The sequence below is a fragment of the Strongyloides ratti genome (assembly GCF_001040885.1).
Source record: "Strongyloides ratti genome assembly S_ratti_ED321, chromosome : 1".
NCBI classification, from domain to species: domain Eukaryota; kingdom Metazoa; phylum Nematoda; class Chromadorea; order Rhabditida; family Strongyloididae; genus Strongyloides; species Strongyloides ratti.
In genome coordinates, this window is record NC_037307.1 from 6,940,061 (window position 1) to 6,956,197 (window position 16,137).

The 16,137-nt window shown below is 20.1% G+C and overlaps 6 protein-coding genes across 6 annotated transcripts; 2 read left to right on the top strand and 4 right to left on the bottom strand.

Moving 5' to 3' along the window:
- Positions 1–61: 61 nt before the first annotated feature.
- Positions 62–1,645, top strand: SRAE_1000219200 (CRAL-TRIO domain and GOLD domain and CRAL/TRIO, N-terminal domain-containing protein; the record flags this gene model as incomplete). Its single annotated transcript, XM_024649239.1, has 4 exons — positions 62–160; positions 342–785; positions 838–1,504; positions 1,554–1,645. 4 exons carry the CDS (start codon positions 62–64, stop codon positions 1,643–1,645), a joined length of 1,302 nt encoding a protein of 433 aa, XP_024503137.1.
- A 674-nt stretch (positions 1,646–2,319) lies between these two features.
- On the bottom strand, positions 2,320–4,391 carry SRAE_1000219300 (Globin family and Globin-like domain and Globin, structural domain-containing protein; the record flags this gene model as incomplete). Its single annotated transcript, XM_024649241.1, has 4 exons — positions 2,320–2,759; positions 3,834–4,171; positions 4,214–4,275; positions 4,317–4,391. The coding sequence occupies 4 exons, from the start codon at positions 4,389–4,391 to the stop codon at positions 2,320–2,322; spliced, it is 915 nt and encodes a 304-aa protein (XP_024503138.1).
- A 689-nt stretch (positions 4,392–5,080) lies between these two features.
- SRAE_1000219400 (Phosphatidylinositol glycan anchor biosynthesis class U protein) lies at positions 5,081–6,375 on the top strand (the record flags this gene model as incomplete). The annotated part of the gene is made up of 4 exons (XM_024649242.1): positions 5,081–5,130; positions 5,176–5,508; positions 5,554–6,277; positions 6,322–6,375. 4 exons carry the CDS (start codon positions 5,081–5,083, stop codon positions 6,373–6,375), a joined length of 1,161 nt encoding a protein of 386 aa, XP_024503139.1.
- A 998-nt stretch (positions 6,376–7,373) lies between these two features.
- On the bottom strand, positions 7,374–8,665 carry SRAE_1000219500 (Transcription factor HNF-4 homolog; the record flags this gene model as incomplete). The annotated part of the gene is made up of 3 exons (XM_024649243.1): positions 7,374–8,317; positions 8,371–8,446; positions 8,552–8,665. 3 exons carry the CDS (start codon positions 8,663–8,665, stop codon positions 7,374–7,376), a joined length of 1,134 nt encoding a protein of 377 aa, XP_024503140.1.
- Positions 8,666–10,634: 1,969 nt separating this feature from the next.
- SRAE_1000219600 (Immunoglobulin-like fold domain-containing protein) lies at positions 10,635–12,164 on the bottom strand (the record flags this gene model as incomplete). Its single annotated transcript, XM_024649244.1, has 2 exons — positions 10,635–10,781; positions 11,493–12,164. 2 exons carry the CDS (start codon positions 12,162–12,164, stop codon positions 10,635–10,637), a joined length of 819 nt encoding a protein of 272 aa, XP_024503141.1.
- Positions 12,165–13,313: 1,149 nt separating this feature from the next.
- On the bottom strand, positions 13,314–15,462 carry SRAE_1000219700 (Immunoglobulin V-set, subgroup domain and Immunoglobulin subtype domain and Immunoglobulin-like domain and Immunoglobulin I-set domain and Immunoglobulin V-set domain and Immunoglobulin-like fold domain-containing protein; the record flags this gene model as incomplete). Its single annotated transcript, XM_024649245.1, has 5 exons — positions 13,314–13,534; positions 13,578–13,715; positions 13,862–13,918; positions 14,061–14,402; positions 15,363–15,462. The coding sequence occupies 5 exons, from the start codon at positions 15,460–15,462 to the stop codon at positions 13,314–13,316; spliced, it is 858 nt and encodes a 285-aa protein (XP_024503142.1).
- Between the last annotated feature and the right edge of the window lie 675 nt (positions 15,463–16,137).

The following is a 16,137-nucleotide window of genomic DNA, read 5'->3' on the forward strand; positions in this document are numbered from 1 at the left end:
TCATCTGGTTAGAAGGACGGTAGGAATGGACAATAGAAAATAGAGTAACTCTACCCCTAACATGCACACATGCTCAAGTATTAATAAATATCTTCATTCCACACACAGGAGTAAACCTTGCATTTTACAAGGTCTTTTCAAAATGCACGAATTATTTGAGGTTTATTATGAAAGATATAAATGATTAGAAAAAAAAAAACATTTCACTATAAAATAATTTTATCTTTTAAAAATTATATATTAAAAAAAAATTTTTTTTTTCTTTCTATTGATAACATATTATTATTTAATTATATATATATATTTTTTTAATGTAAATTTTTTTTATTATTAATTTTTAGATGCCATACTCAAAACCAGCTTCTATACATATTTCTAATCCTGATGTAACGAGATCACCATCAAGTGAAGAGTTACAAATGGTTAAAGATATGAGAACAGTTGTTCCAACATTAGATGATGTTGATGATATGTATATTTTAAGATGGTTACGTTCTAAAGATGGAAGATTTGATGAGACATCAGAAGGATTGAGGAAAAATGTATTATTTAGAAAAGCATGGCAATTAAATAATATTAATGAATGGGTTCCACCAGAATGTTTAGAAAAATATTGTGGTTATGGATTTTTGGGTGATCGTGATGGATATCCTATTTTAATGTCATTATTAGGTAATATGGATGTTGATGGAATGTTAAGATCAGTTCAAGCAGTTGATTATATTAAATTTTCACTTGCTGCTATTGAAAAAGGAATTCAATTAGCTGATAATAAAGCTAAAGAGGTATGTTAAATTAGATATATATATTTTTGTATAAAACAATTAATAATTTTAGGCAGGAAAAGCTTTTGGTCAAATGATGTTAGTTTTTGATCTTGATCATATCTCATCAGCACATTATTCATGCAAACGTTTTGCCTCTTCATTTACAACACTCGTTTTACTATTTCAAGAACATTACCCATTAGTTTTAAAGAAAGTATTAATTATACGTGCTCCTGAAATGGCACGTGTTGCCTTTAGATCAATGACCCCATTTTTATCACAATCAATTCTTAATCTTATTGACATGCCAGGAGAAGAATCATGGCAAAATGTATTAGAAAATTATGTCAATATAGATTCATGGCCTATGCATTGGGGTGGTAAGATGGTAGATGATAATGGTGATCCAAAATGTCCACAAATTGTTAGATATGGATTAGGACCAATTCCTGATTCATTCCATATTGACCCTGATACTGCTATGCCTGACTATGATCAACTTACTACTGTATATGCTGGCGACAAACATCTTATAGATATTTCAACAAAGAAGAAAAATACAAAAATTGCATGGCAATATATGACAGAAGAAGATGATATCGGATTCGCTATTTATTATGATGAAACATCTAGTAAGAATAATTTAAGTGAGATGGATGCTGTTTATCCTTATATACGTCTTGAATGTAGTTTAGTTCCAATATCTGGTTCCTTTATTTGTGAACGTCCTGGAAGATGTAAGTATTAATATTTAAATTTTTTTATAATAATATATTTTTTTTTAAGATATTATTGAATTTGACAATTTTTATTCATGGTTTAGTCCAAAACAATTAAAATATACAATAGATATAATTGATGATGACTGTGACAATTAAAAACAATCAAAAAAAAAAATTTTTTTTTTCAATTATTTCAGCATTAAATCTTTTTATAAAAGAAGATTTATATGGAATTAAATTAAAATAAAACCACGATTATGTATTTACCTTTGATATAAATGAAAACAAAATATTTTTTAGAACATCTGTTAATTTCAATTGAACTATAATTAAGAGAAATTTTTTTTTTCACATTTATTTTTTTTTTTTGTACATTATCATTTTTGTAGTAATTTAGAAATTTTATATATTATAAGGAACATCTTATATTATAAATTGCATTCGATTCTACCATCAAAAATGCAATACGTGTATAATAAACAATATTTAAAAAATTTTTATTTAATTACCAGTCATAAACAAGTTTAAAATTAAAGGCTAACTATCAAAGACTATCTTGTTTCTTTGGGATGGTAAACATTATGAAGATGACTATGAGAAGGACATTTTAAATTATGCTTTTTTCTTTGTTATCTATTTTGATAATTATGGGAAAACTTGATATTTCCTGTTTAAAGCTTGATAATAAAAGCAAGATATTTGGATAAATACTTTATTAGAAAATTATATGTAATTTTTACGATTAAATAAATGTAAAAGATTAATGAATATGATAAGTAATTTTTTTTGTTATATCTTTAAAAGCAGAAGTTGTATTATAAAACATTTTGTCACATGAATTTTTTTTGAAATTTTTCTTTACACATAATAATGTTTCCTTCCAAATCATAATCAATGTTTGTGAAATTACAAATACAAGGTCGACTTCTATTCAAAATAGTTGATTTATTGTATTGTATTATTTTTGAAGATATCCTTCTTTGAAAGTTATGTGTATAGTCTTCTTGTTCTATTTTCTTTGTTTCTATGTGTGGAATACTTGGTAATATACGCCTTTTTGGATTTTCATTATTATCAACACTTTTAGCTCTGATAATATTATGATTAACAGAATATTTTGTACGAATTGGAGAATGAATAATTTTTTTTAAACAAAATTCACCATTTCCAATGGTATTACATCGTTTCATGCATAAATGTTTTAATTTGTTTTCTGGTGTTAAACATTTTATTGGTAATTTTGTAATTTTTACTTCTTTTTGTACAAAACCTATAATTTAATAAGTTTACAATAGTTGTCTCAAAATATACTTTTATTATTGTACTAAAAATAATTTTCACATATTGTAATTAAATATTATCGACTACAAATTATGTTCAATGTCAGTGATTATAATTTAAAACAAAAAAGATAACCAAAACAATATAATGACTACAGTGGAATTATTTTTAAATAAGAAATTAGATAATTAGTTAAATTTATTTCTATAGTTATTCAAAAAAAAAGTAAAAAATAGTGCAATTACATAATTTTAATTGAACTATTTACTTTCTCGTTACGATTATTAAACAGATACATAATCTTATATAAGTGTTATTTTAAAACATAAAAATAATTATAATAAATGATTAAATAATTCTATTTTTTTTATTAATTAATTTAAAAAAATAAACATTTTTAATTGATTTTACTCTCCTTATTTTAATTATAAAAATGATGTCATATAAAAAAATTTGGTTCTTTATGGTGTGAACCCCGTTATTTAAAATTATTTTAAAATTAATATTAAAAAATTATTTTTTTTGCATATTAAAATATTATATGATAATTTCTAAAAATTATTATAAATCAATAAAAAAAATAACGTTTGATGTCAATTTTTAAATGAATAAAATTTAATGTAAAAAAAAGGTAATTGATATTTGACTTGTACTAAATAATTTATTTTTTTTTCAAAATTATTAATGTTATGAAATGTCGCTAAAAGTAGCGCAGTAATAGTGTTTTGAAAGGCTTTGCAAGGAAACACGAAAGAGTATATTAGAAGGCTACGTGCATGAATTTACATAGCGGAAAAAGAATGAAAGTGAGAAATTTGAGTCCATGTTAAAGAACATTCATTTTTTTTTATGAATTTTTAAGTGAAAAATAAAGTTTTTTTTTTTAAATTACAAAGGAGGATTGGAAAGGAATCTCATCTCTCGAAATTTTATAAAAAAAACAGATTTGAAAGAAGCTATAGGTATTTGAAAATGGCGAGGTTCAAATCATAAAGTACCAAAAAAATTTTTTTTACATTTTATATATAACATTTAAAATAATGGTGAATATTAATAAACTTACCAGATCTAATTCTATCAATGATAAAATTTGTCAAAATATTCGAAGCTTTTAACAATTGACGATTCTTTTTCCAAGCATAATTTTCACAAATTGTTTCTGAAATTGCTTCACCAAGAATATCCCAATGTTCCTCTTTCATTCCATATTGTTTCATCGTTCTATGAGATTTCCCTAAATCTTGACATTTTTCTTCAATCAACTCTAGATTGTTAAGATTTTTAATTATATAATTTAAAAAACAAACTATTTCTTCACCATGTTTTAAAATTCCCCATTCAATAGGTTTTTCTCGATAAGTAGATAACTTATCTATAGTTGCATACCTTTGAAATATCACTCTTAATTCACTATTTTTTTGATAAATTTTTGTAATAACTTGCCTTCCACATGATGCTTGCCCAGCTTTACTCATATGCCTCCATGCTCTTTGAATAGCTTGTATCTAAAAATTTTAATAATATTTATAAATAATATTCCCTATACCTGATAATATGATAAACCACTATCATCATCACTACTACTTCTTTCCTCATTTTTAATAGATTGTTTATTGCCCATTATGACTAAATATTAAAAAAAAAAAAGTTAAATAAATAAATATATAAAATGTTGCATTTGAGATTAATATAAATTTCTATTTACAAAATGGAGGATAAAAATTTTTAAAAGTTTACCAAACAATAAAATAAGGTGACCATATAAAAGATATATAAAAGTAATTTAAAAAAAATTTTTTTTTATTTAATTTTATTCAGTAAAACTTTTACATTAACACTTGATTCACATTTTACCTTTAAATTTAAAATTTTTTTAAAAAAAATAAATAACTTTTTTAATATAAATAAGACAAAAAAATAATATTGTAAATAAATTTTATTAAAAATTTTGATCAAATATACAGTTAAAAAAAATTAAGATAATTTACAATAATATAAAATTTATTTATCCACCTGATTTTTAATATAATTTTTTATGAATACAATATACTTAATTTTATTTTTTTTTAAAAAAAAAAAAATATTCAAATTTATGAAATTTCAGTAATTATTTTATTAATATATTTTATTAAAATTATCAAAAATTTTATGAATAAATCATTTTCCTAAAAAAATATATAAAAAAAAACTTTTTATGGGTAATATTTTCTATTGTATAAATATTACCACAAAGTAGCACTATTCCAAATCAAAATATATTTTAGTTTTAGACAAAACATTCTGTATGAATGAATATATATTTAACAACAAATGAAAGAAAGAAATGAAATTTTTAAATATATATCAATGGTGGCACTTCAGTAAGTTCATAGATTCTTCAAACACTTGTAAGAAATTAATTTCAGACCATTATCATTGTCAATATTATTGAAAGTAATAAGCTATCATTTTTGGCATGATTACTTAATAAAATGTCCAGAATTTGTCGTTGCAACAAACTCATTTGAACGACTTAAAGAAGGAGTATTTTTAAAAGATATTGGTGAAGATCCATATGATGGTGATCTATTTCATATGCAACCATTAATGTTAATATTTTTAAAATATATTGTCTGGTTTCCTAAAGGTTTTTTGTTACTACTTTTGTTTTTTGATACATGGAGTGCCTTTCTTTTAAGAAGTATTTCTGATAAATTAACTGGTGGAGATGAGAAAGTAAAAAATTTAGTCTTTATACTGTAAATTTTGAAACTTTCTTAGATTTGTAAATTATTTTTTTTTAGATTTCTACTTAATCCAATGGCAATTGGTACAACAGCAGCCTTGTCAACATCAAGCATTTTTAATTTTTTTGTTATTCTTTCAATACATTATTATGTTAATAATGAATCAGAAAAATATACAAGTTTATTATCTTTTTTAACAAGTTTAAATATTTATTATTTTACTTTATTAAGTACGATAGTTGTAAAATTTCCAAAAAAGAAAATCTTACTATCTACAATATTTATTACATCTTTTTTTTTAATTCATGGATTAAATTATATATTATCTGGAAATAGTTTTCAATATATACAATCTACTTACATGTTTCAATTAAAAGTTCCAGAGTTATATCCTGATGTTGGTTTATTTTGGTACATGTTTTGTGAAGTGTTCCTTCATTTTGAAAGCTTTTTTCTTACTGTATTTCAAATTCATATATTTATATATATGATTCCATTGGCAATAACTTTGAAGAGGTACCCATTTTTATTATTACATATATCACTGATAATAATTACATGTTTTACATCATATCCTTCATATGGTGATGCTATTATTTACTTATCCTTACTTCCCACACACTACAATCTTTTTAAGAAGATAAAAAAAAGTATAATTATCTTTGGAGCTTTAATTTCTTGTTTGGTTTTGTTTCCAACAATGTGGACTATATGGATGATTTATAATGCTGGTAATGCAAATTTTTATTTCTCCCTTACTTTGGTATATTCATTAGTTCATGTATGTTTACTTTTTATTTCATCTTTTATTAATTTATTTTATAGATTTTTATTGCATCTGATATGATATATGCTCAAACATCTATTACACATGAATAAATGTTCTTAAAAAAATATTTTTTTTTTTTTTTACATTTTTGCATGTGACTTTTTTTTTATAAAAATAAGAATTTTGTAATAATTACAATATAAATATAAGTTTAATGTTTTGTTAATTAAATATATTATAACTTGACTAATATTTTTCAAATTGTAAAAAATAAAATTTGTATAAAAAATTAAATATATTTTTAAAACAAAAAAAAAAGGTTTTAAATAAGATTAAATAACAATTTATATGTAATTCAGGAAAAAAATAGATTTTTGATACAGAAAGTTTAACAATTTTTTTTAACATTACAAATTTATTTTTTATTTTAAAAAACATTTTTTTTTTAATTGAAAAAAGAATTTAATTAATATCATAATTTTAAATGTATAGAAATTAATTAAAAAAAACCATTCTATTAACTTCCATAGAAAACATTTTTTTTATAATTAAATATTGTAATGAGATAATATTGAAGTCTTGAATACATGATTGTAAACATTGTATTTTTAATATGTGTTTATCCAAAAAAGAAAGTAAATAATTTGCACATTATTTTGATTTTTTTTTACTTTTTTTCAAATAGGTTGTACTATTTATAATTGCGAGGTAATATCATCAACTACAGCAATTAATGTCAACATTAAAATTTTTAAAAATAAAATTAAATATGGTAGACATCTTATAGTTATATTAAAGAATTTTATAAATTTAAAAAGATATTTAAATTGTTAATACAATTAGAAATTAATTTAAAAAAAGATAAAAATAAATTAATACAACTGGAAGGCTATTTGTAATATTTCTTGAAGAACAATAATAAATATTGTTAGATATTAAGAGGGATTCAAAATACTATTTCAGAAATAAAATTTTTTATTAAAAAGTATTAAATTTAAAGGTTTTCTTTTTTATTACAAAAATAAAAAAAATTTTTTTTTTTATAAATACTAATAGCAAATTAATTAAAATTTTTATGGTAACGGAAAAATAAAATATGAAAAAAAAATTATTTAAATTCCTTAAATTCCGACTTAACTAAAGATTGGACATCTTTTTGAACACTAGTGACTGACTTTAAATGATTATAATTTTCAGTGCCAGCCTCTCCTGGTAACATTAACTCAACCATCAAAGAATCAACATTAGCTAAACCAAATAATTTTGCTAACTGAACATCTTCTACTAAATCTCTAGCTATTGCCATAATTGGTGGTAACAATAATAACAAGTTGGCTAGCCTTTTTGTACTAGCACCATTTTTTGACATTTTTAAAACATGATACTCCAAAGCTCCTAAATATATTTCTCTACTATTTTGAATTTCATCTGCAGCAACCTCAGCTCCTTTAGCCATACAATCAAAAAATGTTATTGCTTTCATAATTACATACTCCTTCTCATCCATTAATAAATTTTTCATTGGTTTTGTTAGATGATCAAGAATTTTTTCAGCAACTTTGTTAACATCTGGTATTTCTGTTGAATCTCGAAGTAGACATGATTCATTTGTCAACCAAACAGCATCATTTACATGTATACTACGAAATGCTGCACACATTATTAAATGTTGTGATGAAAAATGCCTTAGTAACCCGACTTGTGCTTCCATAGGAAGTGATTGAAATTGTGGCAAATTTTTTGCCCATTCTACCATTAAAATTAATTGTTGTGACATACTATCAGTCACATCAAGAGTTGTAGCTGTTTTAAAACCAGAAGCTGTTCTTGTTATTACACTAGCACGTAATTGCCTAGTTTTTGCTTCAGCTTCTAACAGTGATTGAATACATTTTGAAGCAATCATCTCCTCCTCCGTAAAATCCATAATTTCTTCGGAATTATTTTTTGCATAACTACTTATTCGATCTCTTTCATTTTGTACAGCTTCTTTTCGCATTCCATTTTCAATACATCTATCAAAACGGCATCTTCTACAAGTATTTCTATGATCTAGTAATAATAATAATAATAATTTTATTAAAACTTAAAATGATATATCTTACCTTTATCAACATTACACTGTCTACTAAATCTACAAACATAATTATTTTTCTTTCTAACAGTTCTTCTAAAGAAACCCTTAAAATAATCAATTAAAATGATTAGATAACATTGTGATTAAATTCTAAAAATTTTTTATTTCCAAAATAAAGAAAAAAAAAATAAAATTTTTTATAAGCAAACCTTGCATCCATCACACGAAAGTGCTCCATAATGTTTTCCAGTTGCTTTATCTCCACAAATGGCACAATCGGAAATAGATTTACTATCATTTGCTTTATTTATAGAGGATGTCATAATTGGATTCAAACTACAAAATTTATATTGGCTGTTGTATGAATATAATTTAGATGCTATCATAACATCTGTCACAAAAGCCTAAAAAACCTAAATTTTATCTCTTATGATTTACCTTTAAAAAATTATTTTTAAAAAATTGTATAACAGTCATACAAAATGAAAAAAAAAAAAATACCACAAAGGGATATTAAAAAAAAAAGTAGTAAAGTGTAAAGAAGATGCAATCAACATTTTGAATTTTAATAGTATCAATTTCTTATCATTTTAACAAATAAAATATTAAAAAAAAAAAATTCTTTTTTACATAACCACTAAACTTTTTAAATTAATGGATAACAAAGTTAATTATGATAATATTTTTTTATGTCTTGATAATTTATTAAAATTAAAAGTTGTTTTATGATAATTTGGTAAAATGATTACAAATGATAAGGGAGAATTGAAGTAAAGTCAATAAAAATAATATATTTATATTTGTAGTGTTAAAGTACACCTTAAAACACAAATTATGCATAATAAAAAAGATTTCATTTGTAAAATATAAATTACCCAAAAATATATCACAAAAAAAAAATGTATGAAATGATTAAAAGAGAACACACATAAATCAAAATGATTTATTTGAAAAAAAAAATCCATGACAAATTGAAAAATATATATATATATATAGATAAGAAAGTTATTGTAAATTAGATAATTAGTAGTTAGTATAAAATTTAATAAGTTTTATTATTTGTAATGATGTGTAGATAAAATTAATTTTGAAATACATAAATAGTAAAATTTTAAATATAGAAATAAAAAAAAAAACTCATAAATATTTTTTTTTCTTTAATATCAAAAATTAAAAAAAAAAATACTAATAATAATACAAATAATTTTTTAATAGATGTTTTTATAAAAGTTATACTAATAAAAATTAAGTAGGTAAATAAAGGTTTATTTATGTTACATTAATCAATTGATTGATATTCTAAAGTCATGCATGTATATGATAGAGACAGATAGTGTTGATAATAAAAGTATGATTTCAACTTAAAGATGTTTATTAAAAGTAAAATTTTTATAAATATCAATGAAAATTTTTATTATATTATTTTATATGTATGTTTAAAATTTATACAATAAAATATAAATTTTTACAACAATAATCTTATAAAAAGATATTTGTAAAAGTTAAGATTTATAATTTGTTAATAAAATGATTTGTACTTAATGATTTATATTTATATGAAACATGAGATAAGTGGGCAATCTTTTATCAAAAATATATCTATGCCAAAGATCAACTTTTGTCCACATTCAATATATATATATATTTGAAATTTATTTCTTTTAAATAATCTAAATTTATAATATATAAGATGTTTCAATAATGTTATATAATATTTTATGATATGACATATTTTCTATTATTAATAATTAATAAATCTAATAGTATATATGTAAATTATTATTAAATTAAAAAATTAATTAGAATAAAAATTTTTTCTTTAATACATTAATTATGAACGTAAAAAATAACTTTTACAAATTAATTTTTTAAAATAATATATAATTAAATAGCAATTAATTAGTATGTTTTTTTTTTATAAATTATACTTAATATTAAAGAAGAAAAGAAATATATAGTTTTAATAAACATATAAAAAATTACTCTAACATTGCTCTATTTATAAAATTATATATGTAAAATTTTATTCTTATTTAAAAAAGAAAATGATAAAAATAACATTATTTTATAATTCGATGAAGTATTTATTAATTTAATTTAAAAAATGATACCATATATCATGGGAGAGTAATAAAATTTATTCAAAGGTTGTATTTTTTTTTTGATGATACTATTAATATAAAAAAAAATAGAACAATCATGTATTATTTGATTATTTTAGATAAAAAAAAAATTCATTCTTAAAAATTTAGTAAAAAAAATATATACTAAAAAAAGTTATCATTTTATTAATTATTTTCTTTCTTCAGTGACAAGAAGAATAGTACTAACAAAAATATCCCATCCATAAACATTTGAAGCGTTGCATCTAAGTGCCATTTGAACAATATCATTTGGTAGTTGTGTTGTATTGAGAAAAATATCACCATTATCAAGAACCTTAAATTTAATTTTACAAATATAAAATATGATATATTCATATATTTTATGTTTATAATAACTTATATCTTTGCTTATAAGAAAAAAGTTGTTTTTTTTATTTTTAATATTTTAATGATTGTGATTTCTAATTAAATTACCTTTTTAATTTTAAATTATTTCTAATAATTTTTTTTTTTTGATAAATAGACTTATTCTTAATTATATTAAATAAACAAGAAAAAAGTATGTTAATATAAATATTAAAAATTCGAGACATCTATTATTTTTTTTGTTTATAAGATAATAAATACAATATTTAATTTTATGGATATAAGATTGTAATAATTTAAAAATAAAAAGAATCTCAAATTCCAAAAAAAAGATTATTATTAACTTATAACTAGAAGAAAATAAAAAAATAATAAATAATAAGTTGTTAAAGTTTTATATAAATTTGAATATTATAATTAATTTATAACTTAAAAAAAAAGTATATGTCATATTCTATTAAATTATAAAATTTTAACAAAGTTAAGTGAAATAAAAAAAAATATTTATATTTTTTAGTAAGTTAATATAATTATTAATTACGAAAAAGTTATATATAAACATAAAAATATATATTTTTTTAATTTAATAATAATTTTGAAAAAATTTTTAATCTTTTAGTTACGTATAAATAAGCTATTAATAGTATGAATTTTTTTTTTTCTCAATAAAATGACTTACTTTAAAATAATTAAAATTATCAATTGAAATACCACTCCCATTTTCGTTATCATTCTCAATAACTTCCCATTTATTTGTTGCTTTAGGGTAAGCTTCATTTTTACATGATAATGTAATAAAATTTCCCGGATATTCCATTCTCATGGTTGTGGCAGTTGTGATAACTGGAGTTTTTATGTACAAAGATTGATAAGGATTAAAGTAACTAAGGATACTAAAAATGTTATTTTTATTTAAATTTTTTAAAAAATGTATATTATCATAATTTTTTGAACAACTATGTAATGCAAATTCAGGAATAGTATAAGTATCAGAAATTATTTTTTCATTTATACATGGACTTATAATTTCACATTTAAATTGATCTCCAACATTATTAGAATAAATTTGAATTTTTGAGAGAATACTAGACCACCCAATTTGTGAATTCATATTTTTTGAATTTAAATAATCATCAGTATGATCTAAAATATTATCCAAATGTGATTGATGTAATTTATCATTTTTATACCAATTAATTATAGGTTTTGGGGATGATAAAATATCACACTCAAGAAAACATTCCTTATTATTTTTAATTACCAAATTAATATTACCATTTTTTGTATTATAAAGTTCAGAAAAAGGTTGTTCACTTAAATTTTCACAAATTTCAAATTTTTTGAATGGCATCTTAATTTTTGTAAACTCTTCCGGTAAACTACCATCTATCTCATTTCCAAATAAAAAGGTAATCAAAATAATTTTGTTGACAAAATTCATTTTCTAAAAGTTTAATCTATAAAAATGGATGGTTAAAAAAAAATAATAAAGTAAAGTTGAATTTTTTTAATTTTAGTATAAATTGTAGGGGTAAAATATTTTTATACAAAAATATCATTTAACATATTATAAATTAATAATATATGTTTGAAATAATGGGTTATCATAATGACACGCCTCAATATTTTATACGGTAAATGTTAAAAAATAATTATAAAATGATGATTTATGTAAAAGTTGTGTATTTATATCCATTATTAAAAATGTAATATTAACTTTATTAAATGTATATGATAATAATTTTATAAATATAATATTAATTTAGTTATTAAAGTTTTTTTTTCTTTTTATAGAAATGGGAATTAAAAGATGTATTTAATTTAAATAATGTTAATTTAATTTTTTTTTATTACTATTAATAATATCCTTAAAAAGCACATAAACCCTTATCTTTTTAAATGCAAAAAGATATTTAATCTTTTATAATGATAGATTAATTTATTTATAAAGCTACATTTTTTTCTTCTTTTTATATAGGTATGAAAATATTTATTATAATATTAAATATTCAACTTATTCATTAGTCGTTAAAATTTTTATTATAAATTATTTAATTGTTTAAAGATCAATATGGTAAATTTTTAATTTTTTTAAAAAATTCAATTAAATATAATTAAATATGTAATATAAAATATATTTAGAATAATTCTTTTTCTTGTTATCAAATATATTATTAATTTAAAAAAAAAACTGTTGTGTTTAAAATTACTTAAAATTTAATAATTAAATATATATTGTATTTTTAAAGATTTATTAATCATAGAAAAATTTATTTTTATAATATTTAACAATATTTACAGTATAACAAAATAATGAAGAATATTTTTTTATTAAATAAATTTTTCATTTTATCATATTCATTTTAATCATTACAAATTTTTTTGTTTTTATATAAATTTATAGAAATATATATAAATTAATATTTAACAGTTTTATTATGTATATATATTTTTTATTAAATGTTTTTAAATACATCTTAAATGACTAGGAGAAAAAAAATTAATATATTTGAAGATTAATTAGTAATTTAATAAATATTATGACAAAATAACAGTATGAAAAATAATATTTATTGGCACTATTTAAAGTTAATCGATGTTGGGCTGTAGGAAGGTTATTTCCACTGCAACTATAAATTCCTTCATCATTTTTGTTTCCATCATATATATATAAAATATGACTCATTGATGATAGGTGCATTTGTTGGAGGACAAAATATTCTTAAAAAAAAGATATAATTTTATTAATTAAAAGATAACTTACTATCTGATTGAGTTAGATCCATTGGAATATCATTTTTACTCCATATAACTTCATCACTATCACTTGGTAATCCAGTTATAGTACAATTTAAAATTATGTCATTTTTTTCAATTCCAATTGATAATGAAGTTTTTCTTTCTGGAAAAAATAAATATATATAAGAGATTAAAAAAGATAATAAAAAAAATAATATATATGATATCATAAATATTATGATACTGTTTAAACATTTAAAAAATTATAAATAAACTAAAACATAACATAAATAGGACAAATTTATTTACTTTGAGACATGGAAACAGCAGCTGCACCCATTGAATTTTGATTTGCAGACCGTCTTGCTAAAATAATATAAATATATATATATCATTAAATAATTATTAAAAAATAAAATAAAATTTTTCATGCAAACTAAAGTAAAATCTTTTAATGGACTATTATTATAATGGTAGATTAAATTGATAAATTTTATTATAAACATACGCCTTATCTCAAGAAATACTGGTTCAACAACTCTATTTGGTTCTGTATTAATTTCACAAAAATAACATCCTGTATCAGATAATTCAGTTCTCCTAATAATCAATACCCAATCATTATCATTTCGTGGTGAAATTTGAAATCTTCCATCTGTGGTAAAACTTTTTGCCCCTGCTGTCAATAAAGTTTGATCTTTTAATCTTGTCCAAGCAACAATATTATTTGAATTTGGTGTTATTGAACAATGTAAATATGCTGGTGAATGCTCCTCAACAGATACAATTTTTGGATATGTACTATCTTTTGACATTGAAATACATCTTTGTTGATCAACTTTTAATTTAGCTTAAATATAATTTATTTAATAACTTTTGAATATATACAAAATTTTTAATAATCTTTTAAGTATACCGTTAATACTATATGTTATTGTTTATTTCTTTAAATAAAATTAACAGAAGTTATTAATTAATTTCTGTTTTCATATTTAAATAAATATCAAACATTATTTTTATTTTTTCTAAATATAACTATTTATATAATTCTTTTAATATATATTATATATTCTTAATAAAAAGTATAACATATCTTTATAATATTATTAAATTTAATCTATATAATAAATGTAAAAGGAAAAGTTAACAACACTTATTATTCTTGTGAAGAACTATAAAATAAATAATCTTCCATTTATAAATCCATCTTTTATTGTTTTATGTTTATTACTTATTAGGTGAAACAGATCTTATACTACTTATCAAATTTAATTGCTTTTCCCTAACTTTTATCCATAACATTTATCCACTTATATAGAAGAAAAACTTTATAAATATAATAGCATTTCTATTATCATTATTTTAATTTTACTAGTTTATATAAAAGTAGTTAATGACAACTTATACTTGGTAAAATTTTATTTTTCTTAATATATTATAAGATATTTATCAAAGAAAAATAAATAGTTATATGGAACAGTAAATTTAAGAAAATGATAGTAAGATATTATATTCCCATAAGAATTTAACCTTCATGAGTTGATAATAGTTTATAACTTTTTCTTATAAAATATAATATATAAATAAATTTAGAACAGATGTAATATTTACAAAATTTTATTTTGTAAACTAAATATAATTTGTCTATTGAAACTTATCTCTTAAAAATATAAATTTTTATAAAATATTTGAATTAAAAAAAAATAAAGAAAGTATGTGTATCAATCTTCTTAACAATATAAAGATGATTAACATTCTTAATAAAATTCACAGTAGGTTATAAGAGGATTAATTTTATTTAAAAACATACCATTTTCAATTGACTTATCACGTTCCAAAAAATTTGTAGATGAAATAAAGACTGAAGCTGTGTTAGAAAATAACAAAAATAAAAAAATTGGAAAAATCATTTTGAAAAATATAGTATTTATTAGAATAAAATAAGAAATATACTTAATTGTAAACTATAATCAAAACTTTTTTTTTTTATAAATATAACAAAATTAATAGTATATGAAAAGATTTTTAAATAAAAGAAATACAATATTTTAATTTTTTAAAAATATTTTAAAAAGTAAAGTTAAAAGATTTTTAAAAGTAACTCTCACATATATAATTTTTCATCTTTTTAATTCTGATAAGAAAACATTATGTTTATAAGTATTTAATTTAAGGTTCATTTGACATTTAAAGAAAAATAATGAAAAGAAATCTTTTATAAAAGAGAATTAAATAATTATATGCTATAATATAATATTATAGTTTTAAGAAAATATATTTAAAGTATATGGAAATATTTTTTTTATATTATCAAATGACATAAGTTCAAAAAAAGAAAAATATATTACAATAGATATTTTCGAAAAAAAAATAAAATTAACATAAATATGATTAGTAAAAATATTTGTTTTCAAGATATCGTTACTGTATAAATACTAAATGTACTAATTTCTTTTATAAATTTAATATATATTTTCTTTAGTAAATGACAAAAATTAGTTAAACTAAACAACTCCACCCATATGTTCTATCTTATAAATTCATATACAAAATGAAAAATAAAGTTAAAGAATCTTTAATTTTAA